The 26,528-nt window shown below is 36.8% G+C and overlaps 1 protein-coding gene across 9 annotated transcripts in view; it reads right to left on the bottom strand.

Moving 5' to 3' along the window:
• Window positions 1-26,528, bottom strand: part of sdk2b (sidekick cell adhesion molecule 2b) — a 387,802-nt gene that overhangs the window by 119,197 nt on the left and 242,077 nt on the right. For 8 of the 9 annotated variants that reach the window (XM_067368564.1, XM_067368569.1, XM_067368568.1 and 5 more), the window contains one exon: window positions 12,170-12,329. In XM_067368564.1, the coding sequence (XP_067224665.1) occupies window positions 12,170-12,329 (160 nt within the window). Of the gene's footprint in view, window positions 1-12,169; window positions 12,330-26,528 lie in introns of those variants that run through there. The other variant, XM_067368572.1, reaches the window with a different exon arrangement.

Below are 26,528 nucleotides of genomic sequence, written 5' to 3'. Positions count from 1 at the left end.
ATGCGTGCCATTGCCAGAAGGTTTGCTGTGTCTCCCAGCACAGTCAAGAGCATGGAAGAGATTCCAGGAGACAGGCAGTTACTCTAGGAGAGCTGGACAGGGCCGTAGAAGGTCCTTAACCCATCAGCAGGACCACTATTTGCTCCTTTGTGCAAGGAGCAACAGGATGAGCACTGCCAGAGCCCTACAAAATGACCTCCAGCAGGCTACTGTTGTGAATGTCTCTGACCAAATAATCAGAAACAGACTTCATATGGGTGGCCTGCTGGAGGTCATTTTGTCGATATAATTCATTAACACCTCATACCTGTTAACAAAGGTGCAGAAGTCAGAGATGAATTAAAACGAATAAACACCCTGGCCAAACACCTTGTAAAGTCCACTTGCCTGACCACTATCAGCCAATTGGATGCACCCGTATTCTGACAGATGGTGCTGTGGCTCTGAGTTTAACCTTGCAGAGTTTCGTGAAGAATAAAATCCCGCCACGAGCGGCATATATTCAGGGTGACTTCCTCTCTATCTTCCTCTCTCCTGTTCCTTCTTTCTCTAATGAATATAATTAACCTTTAAAGAGCTGTGAGCTTGTGCAGCAGGTTGAGAGAGTCAGTAGGGGCAGGGGCTTCAGACATTGATTGATTGATGTTCCAGCCAACAGAGAGCAATGTCAGGTCCCCTTTAATTAGCCTTCCTTTAACGCAGAAGTGAAAAGAGCGAGATAGAGTGAGAAAGCACGGGAGCAAAAAGTAGCAGATGAAGTTCAAAAGCCCCTGACTGAGACGGCTGACAAACAGACACCCGTCTGTGCTGATGTTGCCTTGGCAACCCGTCGCTGTTGGATAAAGTGGTGGTCAGCCTCTCTGTGACTTTAACCTATTCACAGGAGCAACACCTCAAAGATGTCAAAGAAAAAGTTTCCATGCAAAGAACAGGAGCATTGAACTAGTTTTGTTCAGTAGCCTGACTCCTGCCTACAGAATTTTATTTATGCTCACAAACATGCTTATACAACGCTATCTGGACTTAAATAATTGAAGACTATCATTGGCCAGCATTTCTATAAGTCTTGAGATTCTTAGACTGCCTTTATTGAATTCAATTCATTTTCATCAGGGTAACAATGATATTGCAAGAGGTTTAAGAACTCGTCAGACATCAATAAGTAGGGAAATACTGAAAAGGCTTGAATGTATCATAACTGAGGCTCAAGTGCTTCATCATCTGAGTAAGGTATACAGCGGGACTAAAAATAAGAAAAATATGCTTTTCACTACTCCCATAGTGTATGATTTCAAAAGAAATATATATGTTTTATTGAACATTGATGGAGCAGCAGAGAATCTGAAAATAAATCATAAACGTTGTTTGTTTGTTTAAAAATATTATAAATGGCTCACCAGCATAGGGGAAAAAGGCACAAAGTATTGATACAAATACTTTAGCTAATATAATATGTCTAAGTTAATGCTTGTTCAAATCAATCACTTTTAGTAATATGTCGGTTTATTCAGATAAATAAAATAATTCAAATTTGTTCAATAAATATACTGTCATTAAAATATATTCATTTAAAAATACAGAAGCACAATTATTTAAAAAAAGTAAATATTCTGAAAACATTGAGATCCCATAATAATTTAATAAAGCTTTACAGTAGTAACAAATAAATATGATATTGCATTATATGATATAATATATATATATTTTTTTTTTTTATAAAAAAAAAATATGATGGTTTCATTACAAATATGTAATTATCTCTAAGGTGGACACCCACTTTGATAAATGATATTTACCATCTGAATCCATGTCATGTCAACAAATTGAAAAGTCAGTCGGCTGTTTATTATCATGTTAATTATTGTGCGTTTCAGCCCAGCAGCAGGGGTGCCTTTTACCCAAATACCATACTTTTACATATTCTTCTGTTATTGAAAATCTGCTGCTTTATTTTCCTTGAACAAAAGTGAAAATCATTAACAAGACCTTTGTCTCAAAATAGAAATAGACAATATAGATAATTTTATTGATTCTCATTTGCTACATAAATCTACAACATTTTAAAAAACATTAATGGTGCCCTAGAACCAGTTTTTACAAGATGTAATCTTGTAAAATTTAATAGACAGAGCCGTAGTTCACTGACAAACCATGCAATATCGCGTTCATTATCGAAGGCGATTCATCTGCGATATGAACGCGATATTGCGTGGCTTATCAGTGAATTACGGCTCCGTGTATTAAATGCCGCTCCATTTGAAAGCAGGTGATGGCGATTTAGCGGTAATCAGGGAACCGGCTTTACTGACGAAATGCGCGTGACAATCGCATGCGATATATCGTGCAGCCCTATTGCTTACCTAGTCTGATGATTCAGCTGTGCACATCCAGACGTTTTGCCCTTGTCTAATGCCTTGAACATGGGCTGGCATATGCAAATATTGGGGTCATTCATATTAATGGTCCCGACTGTTACGTAACAGTTGGTGTTATGTTGAGATTCACCTGTTTTTCAGAGGTCTTTTAAACAAATGAGATTTATATAAGAAGGAGGAAACAATGGAGTTTGAAACTCAATATATGACATATATTTCCTTTTCCTGACATACATTCCTGGTTGCTTACACAATATTCAACTAAAAATGGAAAACGTTTTATGCATTTTGGCTATTCATTTACATGACAATGGTGTCTTGAGGGCCTGAAAAGGCAAACCTTTGAAAACGAAAACTTTGAAAGTGCAAGTTTTTGAAAACGATACCGATATCATCTCTGTGTAAACAATAAAAACGAGGATCTGTGAAAACGGTGACGGCATGCACATGCATATTACTTGTTTAGTCTGCAAGCGCATTTGGCGCGAGTGCTCTGTAAAAGGATGCGTCTAAAACATTCCCATTTTTTTAGATCGTTGTTGTGTAAATGTACTAGTTATCTTGTTGCTTTCCCGCCACAAGTTTGTCACCATGGGTATTCATTAATTAGATCACACCTGTTTGTATTCAGTTTGTTATCTTGTCTATTTAAGCCCTTTCAGTTCTTTGTCTGATGTTGTTTATGTTTTGTGCATACTGCTATGTAATGTAGCTTGATTTTTTGCAATTCTGCTTTTGTTTTGTATTATTAAAATTTTCTAATATTTGAACTCTATCTTCATCATTATCATCATCATTTGCAAACTAGAATGTGCTTTTTTCTACCACAGTCCATATAACTAATTTTAGTTTATTCAGTAAATAACGCAAATTAAAATAACATAAACTAGCTTTCATTTTATGAAACATAATAAAGATTCAAATATGAAATATATATTTTTGCAAAAAAATCTGGACCTAGTCAGGCAATCGAAACAAGCAAATCATGCCAAAAGAACTCTTTAGCGCTCCTCCACATCCATGAAGCACTGTAAATGATGTCAATCTTCATACGCTCTCAAAATAATTAAATATTTGTATAAATATAAGCATATTTTGCAATAGTTTTACATTCATCCAAGGCCACTGAGAAAGTGGACGGGCACTATTGCACTCTTATAATTCTGTATTCAGTTTGCAACCAAATTCTGTCCAAATTGAGCTGTTGAATTTTAAAACCCATTCTCAATTCAGTTCTGAATGGTGCACTACCCTGGCATGAATTGCATAATTATGAACATATCCAACAATGTCTGTAAGGTCAGACTGCAACAATTCCATTGGGAGGTTACGGGAAACTAGATTATGGATGCACTCATGCATACACAGATATACCACCAGACACTCACACACACAGATACACTGAAAGAATGCTGGATGGACGTCTCATATTTCAGGTGCGGAAAAGAAACCATTAGCATTGTCTGGACTGAAAGATCTTCTCAGTAAGTGTGTTGGTATCCGGTCACAGACATCCAGCAAGCATCACAACAGACCACATTAATGTTTACATGAAAAAAAAAAAAAAAGAAAACAACAGAACGCTTTTTCCACTCCGGTGCTGTCTTTGACATTGCGTGGTTTCAGGCAAAAAGAATGAAAGGAAGAAAGCAGATCTTTTTTGTACAGGCCTACGCTGCAGGTGATTCAATTTGCTGGGAGCGAAACGCAACATCGGCTCTGCCTGCAGACGCTGTTACAGGAAGCACTGATAACATCTTCTGCCTATAGAATAATCAGTGCATATAGTTGATGAATGGTACAGCCTTTCAGTAACCAAACAACAGCGGTACTTGCTGTTATGGTGACACTAATGGCAGGCATGTTGAAACAAGAAAAGGTTTGCTTATATAAGAAATACTAGTGAAGCTCTGTTTATTTCAGTACTGGAGAACAACTGTTCACAGTTTATTTGACTAGGAGTCAATGACTTCAACACAATTGATTTTAAACTATTTTAAATGATCAATAATTGTGAAATGAAGTGTGAAATGATGAGAATTTAGATTAAAAGTTAACATTTTCAATACTATGGTCATAGGGCGACCATAACAAGTTGTTGCTCAACAACAAGTTGGAGAATCTCACACAGCCAAAATGAGGATTGTCAGTGACGGTGTTCAGCCTTACATTGTTCAAACTGGAGTCGGACACTGACGGAGAGACTCAGGAAGAAGTTACAACCTTTAGATTGCAACTGGACGTTTCTGAATGGTTAGTGGGTAAATTTATGTAGTTGCTGTGGAGTTGATTCAGTCCAGCGTAAAATGACAGCATTTCGGTCCAATTCGGTCTTAAAGGGACAGTAGCCTATATTTGTCATTAATGTTAATAAAACAACAAAATATGTTAAATAAATGTCTACTTGGTAAATAAACCTACTGTATCTGAAAAACAAGTTGTATGTATATGTATTGGTATATGTATTGGTATCGGTGAGTACTTGAAAAAAAGTATCGGTACTCATACTCGGTCCTTAAAAAATGGTATTGATGCATCCCTAGTAACAACACTCTACTACAACAACTCTTCCTCTTCTCTAAAGCAGACCAATATGGCCTCACCCCCTTTGTTGCATGTGCAGAGTTTATGTAAATTTTGGGGTTTGTGATGTCACCAACCTGGGAAGAAGCTTGTTCTGAATCTTGACTACAGAATTGTGATAAAAAAAACTGAACTGTAAATGGAGTGAAAAACCAAAACCAAGAAGCCCCAATGGGAATGTATGGCACGACGATATATTACAGAATCTTTCACAGAATTTCTGTGAGAACCCTCAGTGGTAACTCGTCTCTGCCATCCTCCAGACAAGCCAAATTATTGCACTGAACTCTAGTTAATTTGTGCAGATCCAGTGTGAAATTGTCCCTGTTAATGTGAAAATATGGTCTGAGAGTCAGCCGTGAGAGGAACTTGTTTACTAAGATTTCAACATGAGAAACGATAACCACAGAGTGAAAACTGGAGGACTAAACCAAAGGATAACAGAACGAAAAGGAGAGAGATTGGCCTTAAAACATATCTGCAAGACATTTATCGGGTGATAAGTGAAAGGCTAGGTTCCTTTTTATGCTTCATAAAAGTAGTATTGTTATGATCCAAGCCAAGGCCTTCAGAAATATCAGTTAAATAGATTCAATATTTATTTTAAAAAGTTCTCCCAAAAATGAAAATTATACTCTTCTGTGCACATTCAAACCTATTGCTGTCCTTGTATTATGATCTGAGTGGCGGGAATTATTAAAGAGACAAGACTGTTGGTGTATAATGTCCTAAATTTTGATATTTTCTTCACAAAATCACAAAGGAATATAAAACAAAGTAATATAAAACATTGAAATAGCAGGTTGACTAATAAGACAATTACTTATTTTACACTACCGCTCAAAAGTTTGGAGTCGCTATGATGTTTTATATCTCATGCTCACCGAGGCTGAATTTACTTGATAAAAAAACACAGTGAAACAGTAAAGTGAAATATTATTACAAAGAACTGTTTTCTATATATTAAAGTGTATTTTTTTTCCTGTGTTGGCAAAGCTGAATTTTCAGCATCATTACTCCAGTCTTCAGTGTCATATGATCCTTCAAAAATCATTCTAATATGTTTTTTCTAACATTTCTTATTACTATCAATGATGAAAACGGTTGTACTGCTTAATATTTTTGTGGAAACTGCGACAGATTTTTTTCAGGAGTCTTTGATGAATGGAATTCAAAACAACAGCATTTAAACAAAGTCTTTTGTAACATTATAAATGTCTTTACTATCATGTTTTATCAGTTGAATGCATCCTTTCTGAATAAAAGTATTAATTTCTTTTTGAACTTTTGAATGGTTGTGTACATAATTGGATGAATTATTAAAATAATAATAATTTGAAAAAATAAATAATAAACCAATCTATCTAATTAGACAAAAATGAGACAAAACACAAGGTCAGGATGCTGAAAGAAAAAAGCTTTTTCAGGAGAATCTACAAATTACCTACTTAACTTTCTCTGCATTTTAAGCTGATGTAGGAGAAATTATTTTAACACTATTTAAAAATAACACAATAACATGTAAATTCTGCATTTAATCCTGCAAAGTGGTAGTGTTAAACAGACACAGAATATGCCTGAGCTCATCGGATGCCCAGGCAGGCTGATGTCATTAGCGCCACAGTAGCAGAGTCAGCTGAGCTGGCATTAGAGGACCACACTCCTGCCAGACAACAATTGATTGAGCTCATTTGGGAAAGTCTTCAATGTGTACCACACACACACACACACACACACACACACACACACACACACACATATACTTGTGTGTGTCAGGGGGCTTGGAAAGGAAAGGTCATTGAGAGCTGGGATGCTTTTAAATGACGATTCATCACTCTCTCTCTTTGCATAGAAGAGCATTCATGGCCAAATTACCATTCGGCTTTGCTGACCCACCTGCTTTCACATGCCTTCACATGTCATAGGGGAGGACACAGATGACACAGGAGACACCCCACACAAACACAAGAGTGTACAATCATCTGACAACTGGGTTTCATTTGGATTACTTTATGCATTACAGTTCCAAGTCTTGGTTCTGATCAATGTTACAGACCTTAAATTATCTCCTTGACCTTTAGATGTATTTGATTTCATAATCTGGTGTCCTAACCAGGCAAATTTTCATTTTGTGTACTATTTATATTGCATCTAAGCATGCAGATACACATAGCCAGTTCAAATGGGACATTTTTCACATTTTCTTTTCTTATTTATATTTCATTGGTAACACTTTAGTTTAGGGAACACATATAAACTATTAACTATGACTTTTCCCTTAATAAACTCCTAATTTACTGCTTATTAATAGTTAGTAAGTTAGTTGTTAATGTTAGGTATTGGGTAGAATTAAGAATGTAGAATATGATCATGCAGAATAAGGCATTAATATGTGCTTAATGAGTACTAATAAATAGCCAATGTTCTATTAATATATTAGCGACTAGTTAAAAGACCCTAAAATAAAGTGATACCAATTAATTTACCAATTCTGCTCAGTAATTTAGTATAATTATTATTTCACAGCACTCCAGAGTGAAATTAAATAGAAAATGGCCATAAGAGTTTATTATTCATTTGTATATTGATTTATTTTCATTTCTCTTCATGTTTCGTTTTGCTTTAAAAATGTGTTTTTATTTTTCACAACTCTCTGTAATGACTCAAAGCACTGATTATTACTTTTGTTTGGACACATGTAGATAATGGTTTGCATAATGTCTTGCAGGGATTTGCCAAAGAATGAAAATTCTGTCATGATTTACTCACCCTCATGTCATTCCAAACCTGTATGGCTTTCTTTCTTCTATTGAACACAGAATAAGATATTTTGAAGAAAGCTGGGTTGTTCGAATGTTCCAAACAACATTGATCCCTATTAACACTGAGAGCTTTATTTAAAATACCCATTTTTATGTTCCACAGAAGAAAGAAAGTCTTTAAGGGGTGAGTAAATGATGACAGAATTTTCCTTTTTAATCTGAATATTCATGTGCATATAAACATAGTCATTGCTAGAAAGAGCTCAACTGTAACTGGATTTTAGTGATAATAAGAAGAGATTGAGTTGATGGGAAGCCTTAGAACAGCAGTGACCAGCACACCATCTGTACACCACCCTGTCCCTCAGTCTAATCAGCCAGTTTTATCTTTTTAATTAAAACTCTATTCACCACAGCTCCAGAGTTTACATTATATTCAGAGGATAGTTAATTAAAAAAAGTCTGAATTGGATGACCTGAGCACATTTGGTGGCAGATACAATCATCTTTAAAAGTGAATTCCTGCTTTTCAACAATAATTGTTTCTTTGAATCCTCACCTTACAAAGTAAAGATGGAACAATTTATGTTTCATCACATTCCTGCTGTTCTAATCACAATCACTATTACAAGGATTATAACCTAATAAAACTAAAATTCATCATATTGGTAACTTCCAGAGATTTTTTTACTTTTTTGATGAGACATGAAAATATAGCTTCAAAATAGCCCACTTCAAAAAAAAAAAAAAAAAAGCGCCATTCTGTTCTACACTTGTGTCGAGTCAATGCTACACTTGAGGCAGAGGTTCTCAACTCTGGCCCTCAAGGTCCACTTTGCTGCAGAGTTGAACTCCAACCTTGATCAAACTTATGCCTGTAGGTTTCTAGTAATGCTGAAGACCTTGATTAATTCGTTCAGATGTGTTTGTATTAGGGTTGGAGCAAAACCCCTGACTTAAAGGGATTGTTCACCTAAAAATGAAAATTCTATTCTGTCCATATAATGAAAGTCAATATAATGAATATTCTGTCCATATAATGAAAGTTTTTGTCTATGACCCTGTTTCCACCTGGTATCAAGATGCATTTTGGTCGATTGGATCACAAGTGGATGACCCTAAATACAGGTGTAAACAGGGTGAGCTTGTCCACTTTCGACCACTTCTAGAGGTAGTTGTAAACGCATTCGACCAGATTGCTTTCGTAATGTCATGTGGTCAAATGTGTTTAAACAGCCACTAAAGACTGCCTACTCTCTGCCTACTGACCTACTGTGTAAACATTATGGAAAGTGCACTAGCCAGACGGGATTTAAACTTTGTTAGCTGAAGACCCTAGTTTGGTTTGAAGACAAAAAACATACCAAGCACAATGTTCTCTCACCATTCCTGATTTCTTCACAGAGTTCGGCATAGTCTTGCAGCTATCGAAAGCTGATGCTCTCTGTATGTTTTTCGTTGTCTCCAGGTGCATATGTCAATCGCGTGAGCTTATTTTGTCCATTATATCGAAAGATAAAAAAAAAAAACATAAATTTACCCGCCCATAGACCCTCCCCCTCGAAGAAATCAGGCCAGAAGTAGTTGAAAGTGGACAGAACAGACTGATTACACTATCAGGTGACTATGCGTCTTTCACTTTTGAACCGATCGACCAAAACGCATCTTAATACCAGGTGGAAACAGGGCCTAGAACAAAAACAACACTGGACACCACTAACTCCACAAAACAAAGGCATGAGGGTTTACTACCCCTTTAAGTAAAATGAAAATAAAACCGTATTTTCTTTTTACAAACCTGATTCCAAAAAAGTTGGGACACTGTAAAAATTGTGAATAAAAAAGGAATGCAATAATTTACAAATCTCATAAACTTATATTTTATTCACAATAGAATATAGATAACATATCAAATGTTGAAAGTGAGACATTCTGAAATGTCATGCCAAATACTGGCCCATTTTGGATTTCATGAGAGCTACACATTCCAAAAAAGTTGGGACAGGTAGCAATATGAGGCCGGAAAAGTTAAATGTACATATAAGGAACAGCTGGAGGACCAATTTGCAACTTATGAGGTTAATTGGCAACATGATTGGGTATAAAAAGAGCCTCTCAGAAGTCAAATTGGGCAGAGGATCACCAATACCCCCAATGCTGCGGCAAAAAATAGTGGAGCAATATCAGAAAAGAGTTTCTCTGAGAAAAATTGCAAAGAGTTTGAAGTTATCATCATCCACAGTGCATAATATCATCCAAAGATTCAGAGAATCTGGAACAATCTCTGTGTGTAAGGGTCAAGGCCGGAAAACCATACTGGATGCCCATGATCTTCGGGCGCTTAGACGGCACTGCATCACATACAGGAATGCTGCTGTAATGGAAATCACAACATGGGCTCAGGAATACTTCCAGAAAACATTGTCGGTGAACACAATCCACCGGCTAAAACTCTATAGGTCAAAAAAGAAGCGATATCTAAACATGATCTAGAAGCGCAGGCATTTTCTCTGGGCCAAGGCTCATTTAAAATGGACTGTGGCAATGTGGAAAACTGTTCTGTGGTCAGACGAATCAAAATTTGAAGTTCTTTTTGGAAAACTGGGACACCATGTCATCCGGAGTATAGAGGACAAGGACAACCCAAATTGTTATCAGCGCTCAGTTCAGAAGCCTGCATCTCTGATGGTATGGGGTTGCATGAGTGCTTGTGGAATGGGCAGCTTACACATCTGGAAAGGCACCATCAATGCTGAAAGGTATATCCAAGTTCTAGAACAACATATGCTCCCATCCAGACGTCATCTCTTTCAGGGAAGACCTTGCATTTTCCAACATGACAATGCCAGACCACATACTGCATCAATTACAACATCATGGCTGGGTAGAAGAAGGATCTGGGTACTGAAATGGCCAGCCTGCAGTCCAGATCTTTCACCCACAGAAAACATTTGGCATTCATAAAGAGGAAGATGCGACAAAGAAGACCCAAGACAGTTGAGCAACTAGAAGCCTGTATTAGACAAGAACGGGACAACATTCCTATTCCTAAACTTGAGCAACTTGTCTCCTCAGTCCCCAGATGTTTGCAGATTGTTATAAAAAGAAGAGGGGATGCCACACAGTGGTAAACATGGCCTTGTCCCAACTTTTTTGAGATGAGTTGATGCCATAAAATTTAAAATCAACTTATTTTTCCCTTAAAATTATACATTTTCTCAGTTTAAACATTTGATATGTCATCTATGTTGTATTCTGAATAAAATATTGATATTTGAAACTTCCACATCATTGCATTCTGTATTTATTCATAATTTGTACAGTGTCCCAACTTTTTTGGAATCGGGTTTGTACAGTATTCTCAACAGGAATCCATTGGTACAAAACTTGACTTTGCATAGGTATTTTATCATTTATATTTCTCTAGTACTACTACAACTGCAGATATGAAGGGTTTGAAATCCAAGATATTCTACATTAGAAAGCCAGAGACCAAAAAAAAACATCAAAAGCAAACTTTGAAGTTACATTAAGAACTTCTAGTGCAAAAACAAACATGGATATTTTTCAGTATATCAAAAAATAAGAACATAAATGACTAGAATAAATAAATAAATAACATCTACATGTTCTACACAGTTACACAGTGCAAACTCAATGATATACTTACCTAAAAATGAAAATTCTGTCATTATTTACTCACCCTCATGTCAAAACTGTATGACTTTATCCATATAATAAAAATCAACAGTTTTTTGTCTATATATAAGTCAAAGGGGGCCAACACAACACTGGTCTCAACTGACTTTCATAGTATCAACAAAACAAAGATGCCCCCCCATTAACATTTGGAATGAAATGAGGGTGAACTATCCCTTGAAGTAAAATAAAAATAAAACTATTTTCTTCATACTTTATTCTCAACAGGAATCTATCGGAACAAAAATGTATAATTTATATTTATCTTAATATTACTATAACCACATATTTGAAGATGTTCTAAGATATTCTACATTAGAAGACCAGAAAACATCAAAAGCAAACTTTGAAGTTACGCTCCATTTTAGTAGAAAACAAACACAGTGAAAAAGATCAATTACAAAAAAATAAGTAAACAAATGACTAAAATAAATATATAAACAGCACATAAAATATAATGAGAAAAATAAGAGATATTTAGAAATAAAATAACATTATTTAAGGCAAGGGGAATAAAGTGGCCAGAGCAGCCGCTAAATAGAATCCACATTTCTGTCAAATTAAGGTTAATGCAATTCTAATGTAGGCAGTTCTAGCGATCTAGTTTTGATACATCACAACATGCCATACATAATGTGAAAAAAAACTTTGCATGTTCACAAAAAAAAAAAAAAAAAAAAAAAAAAAAAAAAAAACCCTGCTGCAATGCAAATCAGTTATTTTTAAACAGGCATGAAAACACTCACTGACCTGTACTCCAGTGAGAAGCGTGTGATCTCTGTATCGTTGTGAATCCATTTAAATTCCAAAGGCCAGCTCCCTTCGGCCATACAGGTCAGAACCAACCGGTTCCTTTCCAGGTGCAACTGACTCGGTACCGGCTCTGTTTTAAAGTATGGAGGAACATCATCTGCAGAGAGACACAAAGAAAGAGAGAGAGAATGTGAGGAAGAAGGAATCGGTTCTGAGGGAAAACACTGTTTGACCTGCCGCAGGTAAACATGACCAGCTAATGCTCACAGACCCTTGCTGTATCGGGCCCTCTGCCTGCCGCTGATATTTGCACATAGAATTTCAAACATGGCCTGCTGTCTTGTGTGCCATTCAGCAAACCTGAATCACTCCACAATGAATTTGAGGATGAATATACATAACCTCAAACATTTATATCATAAGAAATATTTACACCTTTCTGTATTGCTAGAATGTAGAGTAAAATAAATGGAGGAAGATGATCAAATAATATAGACATTTTGCATATTAAAGATTTAAAGGGGACCTATTGTGCAAAATTCATTAAACAAAAATGTGTGTTAGCAGTGTGTACACAACCACCCTGGTAAAAATCCACCCACTCCTTTTTTATATCCCCCACAAATCCTAAACAGTGTCTCAACAGTGGCATTTTCTACACATTGAAACGGCACAATGTAAAAGGCCCCGCCCATGACAGTTGACAGAATCTGCCCTATTAGCTAAGCTCCACCCCTGAGTGAGCTGTACACAGTCCGCCATGTTTATCTCCTCTCTGGAGCAGCTATTGGAAACACAAGAATATCTCAGAGTAACAATGTTCAAGGGAAGAAGCAGGCGAGAACCGGTGAACGTTCTATGTAAAACTTTGATCACAAAATAAACAAACAACAAAACAAAAGTAAAGCAGCAGCCCCTCATGGACAACTGCTGCATATAAACATAATAAAACACAGCATAAATGTCCCAGGCCTGGCCCTCTCTCCTCCTTCACTTTCCTCGCTACTCCTTTTATCCTTCCTCACTCCGTTCCCGCAGCTCTTGGCCTCGCCCTGCTTGCCACACTCAGCTACGTGACAAAACAATCTAAATGTTCTTTTCTGTTTTGGCTGTATCAGTGAACACAGAAGGCGTTTTTCCATTCAACTGCACTACTTTTCCACTGCATTTCTATATAGGTTCACTAGATGGACGTGTTTGACCGTTGCGCTCACGTCTTTAATTTTTTACAACGTCTTTGGAACAATGTTCCAAAATTGCAGAGTTCAAATAAAAAAAAAAAAGAAAATAAATAATACATAGAAAATAATTCTAATAATTAAGCACAGTGGAAGTGGAATTTGCAATAGCCTTTTCTTCCCTATTGTGACATATATCCGAGTGAAACCAACTTGAACACCACAAAAATGTAGGGCGGGACTTAATTTTGTCTATCAGGAATTGATTGAATGGTTGTTGCTTGTTATTGCTGTGATCTCATGTAAGTGACAGGTTGTTCCACCCTCATGTAAAATATTTTGATTCATATTTTTTGGTGGAGCAAAAGGGAGCCCATGCCTAACTTGCAGACTTGATTTCATCAGACTTGAGCAGAAGCATTCATCTGAATTCTAGTCATGTCTGTATGTGTAAGCTCATTTTGTAACACACAGCACAGTTGTGTCCAGTCATTTAAAGTGGGTCCATGCACTCAATCTCATCTAAGAGTACTCGTTCATCTAATGGAAAGATGCCGGGAGCAGATGGAGCTGATATCCCATTCCCATAGGAGGAGGAATATCAGGAAAGTTACCTCAACAGATAGCCTGGTTACTTTCGACACGCAGAGTCAGCAACTACAATTTCGATTCTGATCCTAATCATCGGTGTAAATATAGACCAAATTAACTGAACGGTTGGATAATACAATTATAAGATTGAATGATAATCAAGCATTAAAATTAAACTGTCAGAGTGATCTATTAGGCAGACGGCTTGCAGTATTTCTTTGGTTTCACTAATCTAAAGAAAGTTTTAGCTCCTCGATTGAGAAAGAAAGCATAGAAGAAATGGAATACAGTGGCATTTTCCATATTTCTAGTTCATGTTCTTCATGCACTGGTGATTAAATATGTTACCTGTTGAACTTGGGGTACACTACAAAAATAGATACGTACAAATAAATGTTCTACAATATTAAAAAAAAAAAAAAATATATATATATATATATATATATATATATATATATATATATATATATATATATATATATATATATATATATATATATATATATACAACTTTAAAGTGAAAATTGAAATCAAATCAAAATTTTGCTGTAATATTTTTGTAATATATATATATAATATATATAATCTACCAAATTTTAAGGTTCCTGTACTGTGCATGTGCAGCAATAGCTTCAATTTCTTTTTTATATAAGCAAAATGGACATGAACTAGAATTGGATAAGATGTGTATTGATTAGGGTGACCACCATCAAACAAACAAAATGTGAGACAATGTGGGATTAAGTAATTCTTAACTTAATAACAACATTTGTATTCTGCCTTTCAGCTGATAAAAATACTTTGTTCTTTAGTAATTTCCAGAAAACACCATTACATCACAATATAACATAACATGTCTTTTTACATGTAATTTAAATTAAACATCACTGACCCTAAAGACAGCAGGCATCATGCAGATAACTATTTTTAATAAGGTGACCAGATTTCTGAAATGGAAACTGGTGACATTTCCTATTCGAGTGGTCAAAATATATGTTATTATCTATTTAAAAAAACAGGGACAATACATTTTTGAATGTTTTTGTTTTTAATTGTTGTGGGTTCCTTATAGGCTATTATTACATTAATAATTATGATTTAGTTTTATTATTAGGATTTTTGTACCTGAGTGTACCTTCACCACTTAGAAGACTGTGTGTGTGTGTGTGTGTGTGTGTGTGTGTGTGTGTGTGTGTGTGTGTGTGTGTGTGTGTGTGTGTGGAAATTGCTGCGTTGTGACGGAACTTATGTGGACGTTTACAATTGTGCAAAACAATCTCGCACCCTGTTGAGGCCCGGTTATAAAACATACAGACAGTATGGATAGTTAATATGTTACTAACCTTGAAACTGATTTTTATTTTGATATTTGACGATAATGGCGCTTTGCTCTGTTCCAGATCCAGATCACGTTAGTCATGAAGTAGCGGCGCGCGCGCGCGACCAAATGTATCTGCACAGCCCCCTCTGTTGGTTAACATGATCGCTACACAATTTCTCCAGCAGGCTGCTGTATGCTCGTCGGGCTTTTTGCAATGTATATGCGGGTTGGTTTGAACGAGCTATAAAACAGGGACATTTCAGGGGACAGAACACCAAAAACCGGTCTGGTCATCTGGTCATTTTTTAAACAGTTCTGACCAAGTCCAACTCCGCTCCACATTTGGATTGACAGCCGTCACAACCTACTAGTGACCGTGTTTGCTCCTTTCTTTTCAACCATTGGATAGAATTTTAAAAAAACGGCTGTTGGGATGTTACTTGCGTTGAAGCGCTGGTAGGTGAAAAACTACTCTGTAAAAATAATAAATTTAATGCTTCCTTAAAAAAAAAAAAGTCAAAATAACGCATGCACGTTTTCTTAATATTATAATTAAAAACCAACAGACTGATGAAAATGCGGGACATTTTCTCAATATGGAATCAATAATTTTCTCAACAGGGAGTCAAAATGCTGTGCGGTACAATGCAAAGCGGGACGGTTGGTCACCCTACTATTGATGCCTGGCCCTACTAAATATCACATTATAAGTTTTAAAGGAACACTCCACTTTTTTTGAAAATAGGCTGATTTTCCAACTCCCCTAGAGTTAAACAGTTGAGTTTTACCGTTTTCGAATCCATTCAGCCGATCTCCGGTTCTGGCGGTACCACTTTTAGCATAGCTTAGCATAGTTCATTGAATCTGATTAGACCGTTAGCATCGCGCTTAAAAATTACCAAAGAGTTTTGATATTTTTCCTATTTAAAACTTGACTCTTCTGTAGTTAAATCGTGTACTAAGACCGACAGAAAATGAAAAGTTGCGATTTTCTAGGCTGATATGGCTAGGAACTATACATTCATTCAGGCGTAATAATCAAGGAACTTTGCTGCCGTATCATGGCTGCAGCAGTGCAATAATATTACGCAGCGCCCGTGAGCCCCTGCTTGCACAGGGAACGTGCCTTGCAACCATGGAGACGTTTGTGAGAGACGCTGCGTAATATCATTGCGCCTGCTGCAGCCATGATACGGCAGCAAAGTTCCTTGATTATTACGCCTGAATGACAGTATAGTTCCTAGCCATATCAGCCTAGAAAATCACAACTTTTTATTTTCTGTCGGTCTTAGTACACGATTTAACTACAGAAGAGTCAAGTTTTAAATAGGAAAAATATCAAAACTCTTTGGTCATTTTTAAGCGCAATGCTAACGGTCTAATCAGATTCAATGATCTATGCCAAGCTATGCTAAAAGTGGTACCGCCAGAACCGGAGATCGGCTGAATGGATTCGAAAACGGTAAAACTCAACTGTTTACCTTTAGGGGAGTTGGAAAATGAGCCTATTTTCAAAAAAAGTGGAGTGTTCCTTTAAGTATTACTACACATTTCTTTATGCATAAAACATTTTTGAAAAGGGAAAAAGTGCAGCCTTAACTTTTAAATTCATACATTTACTGAATAAGTTGTCAGAACCATCATAAACTTATTGTCTTCCTTAGCTCACTGCCAAATGGGCCATATTAGCCCTTAAAACGCACACAGATTAGCCAAAAAAGCGCACATGCTTTGCAAATCCACTGGAAATATTCCGCCATCTGTGGAGCTTTGAGATAGGCCTACTATTTCACACATACTATGATTTGGGGTGCATTAATCCTAATCTATTTATGGTGGATGGATGGCATGCAAATTAAGATTCAGCCACTGTAAAGTATTAAATACAAGAGCGTTAAATACCTAGAGGAAGACACGGGCAAGAAAAACAGGAGGGGGCATTAATGTGATGCACGTTTGGGACATTCACAAAGTTTTATGAAAATGAGGTGGAAGGAGCCGTGCATGAGAGATCTGATTAGACGGGTGAGGCTAATTGTTCCCAAGCGTTTCGAACAGCACTTTTATCTCTGATAGAGAGATAAAGATGCAGACACCGAGAAAGAGAGAGAGAGAGACTGAGAACGAGTGATACAGTTAAAACAGGCAGAAGACATTGATCATCGATGAGTATCAGGGCTCGCGTTTCTCCCTCTCATTAGAGAACAAATGATCTGGTCGACTAAAAGCCTTAATGATCCGTCAATGGAGCTAACAAACACCCTGATGGGCCTCCGAGGGGCAGAGCGGAGCAGAGATACAACCATAAGATCATAGAGTCTCAATTACTGATGCAGTAAATGGCAGCAAAGAGGGCATTATGCCCTCCTGTAACCTTACATGAGCAGACCAGTAACAAGTGTTCTGGGACCAAATTGTGTAAATTGTACAGGGGCTTATGGGACGCATATCTTAATTGACAGACACGAAAGAGTCAGAGGGTGGAAAGACGAAGTTTTAAGAGAGGCCTTTGAAAAAAAGTATCACCACTGCAAGTCTTCTGAGAAAAACTACCCTAATGGGCGCTGACGTTAGATGTAGATGGTGAAAAGCTGTAAATCCTAGAGTTTGTTTTTTTTAAAAGAAAGCCTGTCGGAGGGGTTCGAGACAGGAGGTTGTACGCTGTCAGAAGATACACTGCAATTATGGTCTCTTTGCTTCTCCTGTGCTTGTTATCGTGAGTGTGCAGAAGTGCAAGAGGGGTCAGCCGGGGTTTCCCAAGGGGCCACGGTAGTTGTTTTGGCGACAAGTTGTCGAGGAGCCAAAAGGGGTCTGGTGGCTGGTGTCACAAAAGACCCTGCACAAGCGCCATGCAGAGAATTACACTTCTTAACTCATTAGTGAGTATCTCACATACACATAATACGCGTACACGCTGCCCAGGGGTTAACATCCATAATTAAACACAAGCTATGTGGTTCTATTAAAAGTACGGGCACCTTTGGTACTCCCTCTCTCTCTCATAATGAGTGATTATGCTTCGGACTCATTAAAGAGAACTGAAGGTGTGATGTGTTTACAAACACAAACAAATATACAGATATTCTAATGCAATAAAGCAGGCCAAGTAGATTAAAGGTGCCGTAGAATAAAAATTGAATGTACCTTGGCATAGTTGAATAACAAGAGTTCAGTACATGGAAATTACATATAGTGAGTCTCAAACACCATTGTTTCCTCCTTCTTATATAAATCTCATTTGTTTAAAAGACCTCAGAAAAACAGGTGAATCTCAACATAACACCGACTGTTACGTAACAGTTGGGGTGTACGCCCCGATATTTGCATATGCCAGCCCATGTTCAAAGCATTAGACAAGCCAGTAGTAACGTCTGGAGCACCACAGCTGAATCATCAGACTAGGTAAGCAATAATAACTGACATGATCCATGATATCATGATATTTTTAGTGATATCTGTAAATTGTCTTTCTAAATGTTTCGTTAGCATGTTGCTGATGTACTGTTAAATGTGGTTAAAGTTACCATCGTTTCTTACTGTATTCACAGAGACAAGAGCCGTCGCTATTTTCATTTTTAAAAACTTGCAGTCTGTATATTCATAAACACAACTTCATTCTTTATAAATCTCTCCAACAGTGTAGCATTAGCCATTAGCCACGGAACACAATCAAACTCATTCAGAATCAAATGTAAACATCTAAATAAATACTACTCACATGATCTAATGCATGCATGCAGTATGCATGACGAACATTTGGTTAAGATCCATTTGAGGGTTATATTAGCTGTGTGAACTTTATGCACTGTATTATAGTCAAGAGCTCGGGGGCGGGGAGCACGAGGATTTAAAGGGGCCACACGCTGAATAGGTGCATAGTTAATGAGGCCCCAAAATAGGCAGTTAATAAAATTAATTTAAAAAAATCTATGGGGTATTTTGAGCTCAAACTTCACAGACACATTCAGGGGACACCTTAGACTTATATTACATCTTGTGAAAGAACGTTCTAGGTCACATTTAACTGTATTTAGCTTTCCATGAGAAAAGAATCTAAGGATTTTTCTTGGTCCAAACCACAAAAAAAAAAAAAAAAAAAAAAAAAATATGGATGAAGCACCTTCACTCTCTTCTATTGTAGTAACTGAAGCCGGCAGTGTGTCAATATGGCGCTGACATCTTGAGTCTCGAGTCTGCGCATAGTGAACGTGGAGCTTGAGTGATATGAGTGATATGAGTTCAGCCGTGATATCAAGGTCCAACACAGAGAACAACACATTATGACGGTGTGAAATAAAAAGTTCTGGAAATGTACAAATTAAAGTTAAAGCGTCAATCTCCTCCTGAAGATCCAGTGACGACTTTGCTTAGAGAAGCTGTAATCTCAGCTGTCAATAATGACATCAAAACCCGCATTTTTATAGCATCAAATAACTAACTTAAAACAAACGTATTCAAAGAATGAAGACTTTAACATCAGCGTGATAAAAACTGCCTAAATGACAGAAACCAACTTTGGAAGAACAAATATTTGACGTGTAATTTGACAGTTTAGTTTGTCTCAGGTACATTACCTTACATTGAGAGGGCGGGGGGTTATGACCTATACTGTATCCAGCCACCTGGGGGTGATCAAGACTCTTTGACTTCACTTTTCAGGACTCGTGTGGCACGCTTGGTCCAAACCTAAAGTTCTATGGTTACTTTTCACATTGTACTTTTGGATCTGAACCAGGTAACAGCTCCAGTTTCACTGTGTTACTGAAGCATTTGTCCTAGTGATAGGTCAGTTAATTGGCTGAGACAGGCTATTTTGAGATCAGTGTCACACCTTGGTTGCTGTTGAAAGCGCACAACGCAGATGATGTTGAAGCAAAGACTTTAATAACAAACTCCGAAAGATAACGAACACGTTAGACACAAACAATAACCGACAATGAATAGGAAACAGGCAGGAACTTAAATACACTTAGCAGATTTCCACATGTTTCTTTTCAGAAATCTACCAACAAGCCTTGTCTATTTAATAACAACTTCTGTTTTGTTATTAAAATTACACTAATAAAATGTATAAAAGTAATATAATGAAATATTTTAAATAGTATTTAAATATTTACATATTTACTTGTTAATATTTACAGTTTATTTATTTAATTTGTATGCTGCTCATTTGCTGTTAAACTGTATTATTTACACTATTCAAAAGTTTGGGTTAGTATGTTTTTTGTTTGTTTTTTAAGAAATTGATTACAATATTACAATTTCAAATAAATGCTGTTCTTAAGAATTTTCTATTTATCAAAGAATCTGTCTATAAATTATATAATATATATTATACTATTATCATTATATATAAATTATCAAAAATATATATATTATGATTTCCACCAAAATATTCAGCAGCAAAACCCTTTTCATCTGTGATGATAATAATAATATGTTTCTTGATCACTGAATAAACATATTAGAATGATTTCTAAAGGATCATGCAACACTGAAGCTTGGAGTAATGGCTGCTGAAATTCAGCTTTGCCATTAAAGGAATAAATGGCAATTCACAATATATTAAACTAGAAAACAGTTATTTTAAATTGGAATACTATGTTGACAATATTAATGTTTTTACCTCTTTTTTATATTAAATAAAGGCAGCCTTGGTGAGCATAAGAGACTCCAATAACATAAAAATGGTAGTGCATCTGTATTATAACAACTATCAGTGACAGAGCCATGGTATCGTGCTTTGAAAAATAATACATTTAAATTCACTCCTAACCAATATAAACTGGATTTAAAGTTTAGGCTGAACACCAAAAATGTACACAACACTTACATCTGTCTGTACCAAAGTCACATGAACTGTAACTCATCCCCAAAAACCACTTTCACACAAACCAAACAAACTTGGGTGTGCTCCAAAAACTCAGAGCAGGGAAAAAGCTAGAAAAAGACAAATAAATTACAGCATTCATATGTAAATATCTTGCTCCCAGCATCTCACTGGAATATCACTTTAATCACAGCATAGGGTGCATCTGAAAACCAGCTTCATGATTTCCACAGCACTCTACCACAGAGAGATCCAGAGTAGGACAAGAGAATTCTTTTGTACCTGATGTGTTTCTCTCAGTATCCTCCCAGCCGCCTGTCTTCTATTCACATACATATGCATATTTCATATAGTCTGTGTAGCCTGAGGGCAAAGTGTGCATATAGACACAGAAACAGGGAATGACAGGTGGATGAAGCCAGTTGGACACTTAAAGTCCAAAAATCCTAGATAATAATATGCTTAGATACTGAATGCATACTAGAAAACTGAACAACGACATTTAAGATTGCATATTTTTTTACAGACTCCATCTCTGACCCAGTTACCCACACATCTTTAACCGCTGTGTCATCTGGAAAGAGTCACTGGTGGCTGAACCGCAGTTTGTCTTTATTTAGCCTGTGTCTGTGTGGTGCCATGACAGTCTCTAACCTCTTCCCAGAGACACACTCAGTACAAGGCCAGCATTCACCAAGCATACCTAGAGCAAGGGTTGGTCTTTCATTGGACAGATGACTTAATGGAGCTCTCTCCATTTTTTAAACATCAACTTCATCTCAGATGTTTCTGCCAAAATTCTGAAGCAGAAAACAGTAACAAATGAGAACTTTCAATGCGAGTATTGAGCTACAAAATGAATGTGGATAACAGATCAGATAATTTGATATTGGAATTCATATTGAGACTTCTGAATTTCGATTGCAAACTATCAATCTAAGCAAAATGTGTGGTATTGTGAGATGTCTTATGAAAGTGGAGACAAATGAGGCCTTTTTCTTAGCAGAAATATCCAACAGCGACACCAGTGGTTGAAGTCACAGCGGGAAGCAGCTTCTCTCTTGCCTCCCCTCAGCCCGTTGAGTTTTAACAGACCCGCAGTGTTTCTCAAAAGGTTGAATTGTCTATTTATCAACAAATCTGTCTATAAATTATTATCAGCAATACAAACCCGATTCCAAAAAAGGTGGGACACTTTACAAATTGTGAATAAAAAAGGAATACAGCAATTTATAAGTCTCATAAACTTATATTTTATTCACAATAGAATACAGATAACATATCAAATGTTGAAAGTGAGACATTTTGAAATGTCATGCCAAATATTGGCTCATTTTGGATTTCATGAGAGCTACACATTCAAAAAAGTTGGGACAGGTAGCAATAAGAGGCCGGAAAATTTAAATGTACATATAAGAAACAGCTGGAGGACCAATTTGCAACTTATTAGGTCAACTGGCAACATGATTGGGTATAAAAAGATCCTCTCAGAGTAGCAGTGTCTCTCAGAAGTCAAGATGGGCAGAGGATCACCAATTCCCCCAATGCTGCAGCAAAAAATAGTGGAGCAATATCAGAAAGGAGTTTCTCAGAGAAAAACTGCAAAGAGTTTGAAGTTATCATCATCTACAGTGCATAATATCATCCAAAGATTCAGAGAATCTGGAACAATCTCTGTGTGTAAGGGTCAAGACCGGAAAACCATACTGGATGCCCGGGATCTTCAAGCCCTTAGACGGCACTACATCACATACAGGATTGCTGCTGTAATGGAAATCACAACATAGGCTCAGGAATACTTCCAGAAAACATTGTCGGTGAACACCGTTGCCGGCCAAAACTCTATAGGTCAAAAAAGAAGCCATATCTAAACATGATCCAGAAGCGCAGGCATTTTCTATGGGCCAAGGCTCATTTAAAATGGACTGTGGCAAAGTGGAAAACTGTTCTGTGGTCAGACGAATCAAAATTTGAAGTTCTTTTTGGAAAACTGGGACACCATGTCATCTGGACTAAAAAGGACAAGGACAACCCAAGATGTTATCAGCGCTCAGTTCAGAAGCCTGCATCTCTGATGGTATGGGGTTGCATGAGTGTGTGTGGCATGGGCAGCTTACACATCTGGAAAGGCACCATCAATGCTGAAAGGTATATCCAAGTTCTAGAACAACAAATGCTCCCATCCAGACGTCGTCTCTTTCAGGGAAGACCTTGCATTTTCCAACATGACAATGCCAGACCACATACTGCATCAATTACAACATCATGGCTGCGTAGAAGAAGGATCTGGGTACTGAAATGGCCAGCCTGCAGTCCAGATCTTTCACCCACAGAAAACATTTGGTGCATCATAAAGAGGAAGATGCGACAAAGAAGACCCAAGACAGTTGAGCAACTAGAAGCCTGTATTAGACAAGAATGGGACAACATTCCTATTCCTAAACTTGAGCAACTTGTCTCCTCAGTCCCCAGATGTTTGCAGACTGTTATAAAAAGAAGAGGGGATGCCACACAGTGGTAAACATGGCCTTGTCCCAACTTTTTTGAGATGTGTTGATGCCATGAAATTTAAAATCAACTTATTTTCCCCTTAAAATGATACATTTTCTCAGTTTAAACATTTGATATGTCATCTATGTTGTATTCTGAATAAAATATTGAAATTTGAAACTTCCACATCATTGCATTCTGTTTTTATTCATAATTTGTACAGTGTCCCAACTTTTTTGGAATCGGGTTTGTATATTATCTATAAAAAAAGTGGGTCGCAAGACCGTTTTGAGTAGGTCGCAGAGTGTGTCTTGTTTTCCAATTTCACTATCAAATATTATGTTTTGAAACACGCCAAGGATGTGTTCTGTCACCTTTGTTGTTTTCCGTTTATACAAGTGAAATAAGAATGCAGAGTGAGAATTATAAATTATACAAATATGCAGATGACATGGCACTTGTTGCACTTTTATCGAAAGACTGTGTAAATTGAGTATGAAAAGCGGGTGTTAAAACTTGAAAAATGGTGTGAAGCAAGTTCCAATTCTTTTGTTGCAAGACAAAAGAATTGATTTTAAATTACCCAGAGCCCCTAACAGAAATAATGCTATGTGATCAACCTGTTGAAACTGTGAAGACTTTTAAGTGTTTGGGAACTATGATTGACTGTAAATTGAATTTCTCGGATAATGTGGATCTTATCTGTAAGAAAGCAAATCAGAGGTTATTCCTTCTAAGGAAACTTTCTGCAAGTCAGGTTGTTTTGCAAAAAGTTTATACTAGTTTAATTGAGAGTATTGAGACTAGTTTAATTTGCAAAGAGTTTATACGAGTATAACATGACTGTGTGGTTCGGACGAATTACATTTGTGAATAAAGTAAAATTAAACAGAATTACAAGAGTGGCAGGTAAAATCATGGGATCCAAGCAAAAGTCAGTCAATCAATTATATGAAATTGCTGTTCAGAGAAAAGCTTTGATTTGTGAAAAAGTACTTTGTGCAAGACCTTATGGGCTTCTTATACTCTAATGAAGCTTCGATTTAAAAAAAAAAAAAAAAAAAAAAAAAAGTGTGCCATTATATAAACATATGACTAAACAAACAAAAAATGTGTGTTTGTACCCATTCAACTATATTGTCTCTGAAGTATTACATTTTGCAAGTTTAAAAGTGCATGTCTACTGAGCGAGGATTCACCTCAATGCCTGAGGAGGTGCAGACGAGTAAGGGGCTGTTCACAAAGGACACAGTCTTGCATTAAAAAGTACAACAAAATGAAACGTAGACACATTTTTCAAAGTAAAATACCTTTGAGCGCCTTAAAAAATACAACAGCGAGACACGACACAGCTGCCGTCTGGCGTGGACATAGACAAAGAATTAAAAAACACAGCAAGAACACGTGTTAGACAGAAGTTCTAACTAAACAACGTCTGTTCTGTAATGGAGTTGATGTATAGCACCAGGATCTAAAAATTACAATGCCAAGAACACCTGCACTGTACTTGAAAATATGCAGCATAAACATACACAAACTCACACACTCTTTCTATGTCTGTAAAATGTGTACTTCATCTAGGTTTTTGGAGAACGTCTGTAAGGATTCAGTCAAAACAACTGAACCTTGTAATAGATTGTCATGAAAAAGTCTGGGATCGAAGTAGGTAACGTCTTGAAAATAAATTATAGTCCAGATGGCTTGATTGAACTTTTCCAGACACACACACACACACACACACACACACACACACACACACACACACACACACACACACACACACACACACACACACACACACACACACACACACACATATATACACACTCTTGCTCTCTCTAAAAAAAGACAGACTTTACAAAAGCTGATAACACATGACTCTGTCTGTCTGTGTGCGTCAGTGTGTGTGGGCGAACTGTTTTCATTTCCCCACAGTAGCTGGAATAAAATCTCTCCAGTGGACTGGCTGCACTAAGCAAATTATGGCATTATGATTATAGAAAGCAAATCTAATCCCTCACTACAGCAGACGGAAATGCAGTGACATCTTCAAGATAGTGTCTGTGACAGTTCCATCACATATGGAGCATGGGATATGTCTCTATAAAGCCTGCAGAGACATATTAAAGTGATGAAGAATACATTTGCTATGGGTTTATGACACAAACACATCCGAAATAGGCAGAAAACACAGCTGAAGATAGTTTAGGTACCTTACACTTCACAGTGCAATTACACCGCATTATCATTCAACTTAGCAGGTGAATTGCTAAAGTGTTGTTAAGAACTTTAGTGCCTGTGTTTGTAGCTAAAAAATGTGCATGGAAATCATCACACACAACTCAAGGCTGAAAAACAGCCTAATCTGGCATACATTCTGTGCATGACTGACCAAGTATGTGTATTTTTGAGTATTGATGTAGTCTGTCATTCTCAAGCAAACAGAGTATGTATTATTAAAAGGTGAAGGACACTGGTTGCCTTAATTTTTTAGCACTCTGGGGGCCAACCTGACCCTTCTTCACCGTTTACTGGTATGTGTCCACTGTCTGGTGCATAGTGAGCAGAGCATTGTGGGCATTTTTTATTTCATTGTCTATGTGGGACCTAAGCGGCATGCTTACACTGAAGATTGAGTGCTTAAGAAATGCAAACTTCATGCAAATGACAGTCAGAAATGGGTTTGATGGCATTCTGTGATGGGAATGAAATTTTAAACATTACTGGAATAAAATATTCTGTTGACAAGTGATATTTAGCATGAATGTTCACCGACTTTTGACGGCCAATATATTTATTATAATAAAATTATATTTATTTAATTTTATTTATTCATTCATTTATTAATGTGGATTGTATCTTTTACAATTGGCTATCTGCTTTAAACCAAACTAAACTAAGTGTATATTTATAAAACGGTTCGTTCCTGTCCTTGATTCTGATTGG

Source organism: Chanodichthys erythropterus, chromosome 19, assembly GCF_024489055.1.
Source record: "Chanodichthys erythropterus isolate Z2021 chromosome 19, ASM2448905v1, whole genome shotgun sequence".
NCBI lineage: Eukaryota > Metazoa > Chordata > Actinopteri > Cypriniformes > Xenocyprididae > Chanodichthys > Chanodichthys erythropterus.
Note: the sequence above shows the minus strand (reverse complement) of the source record. Positions and strands in the feature narration are given on the sequence as shown.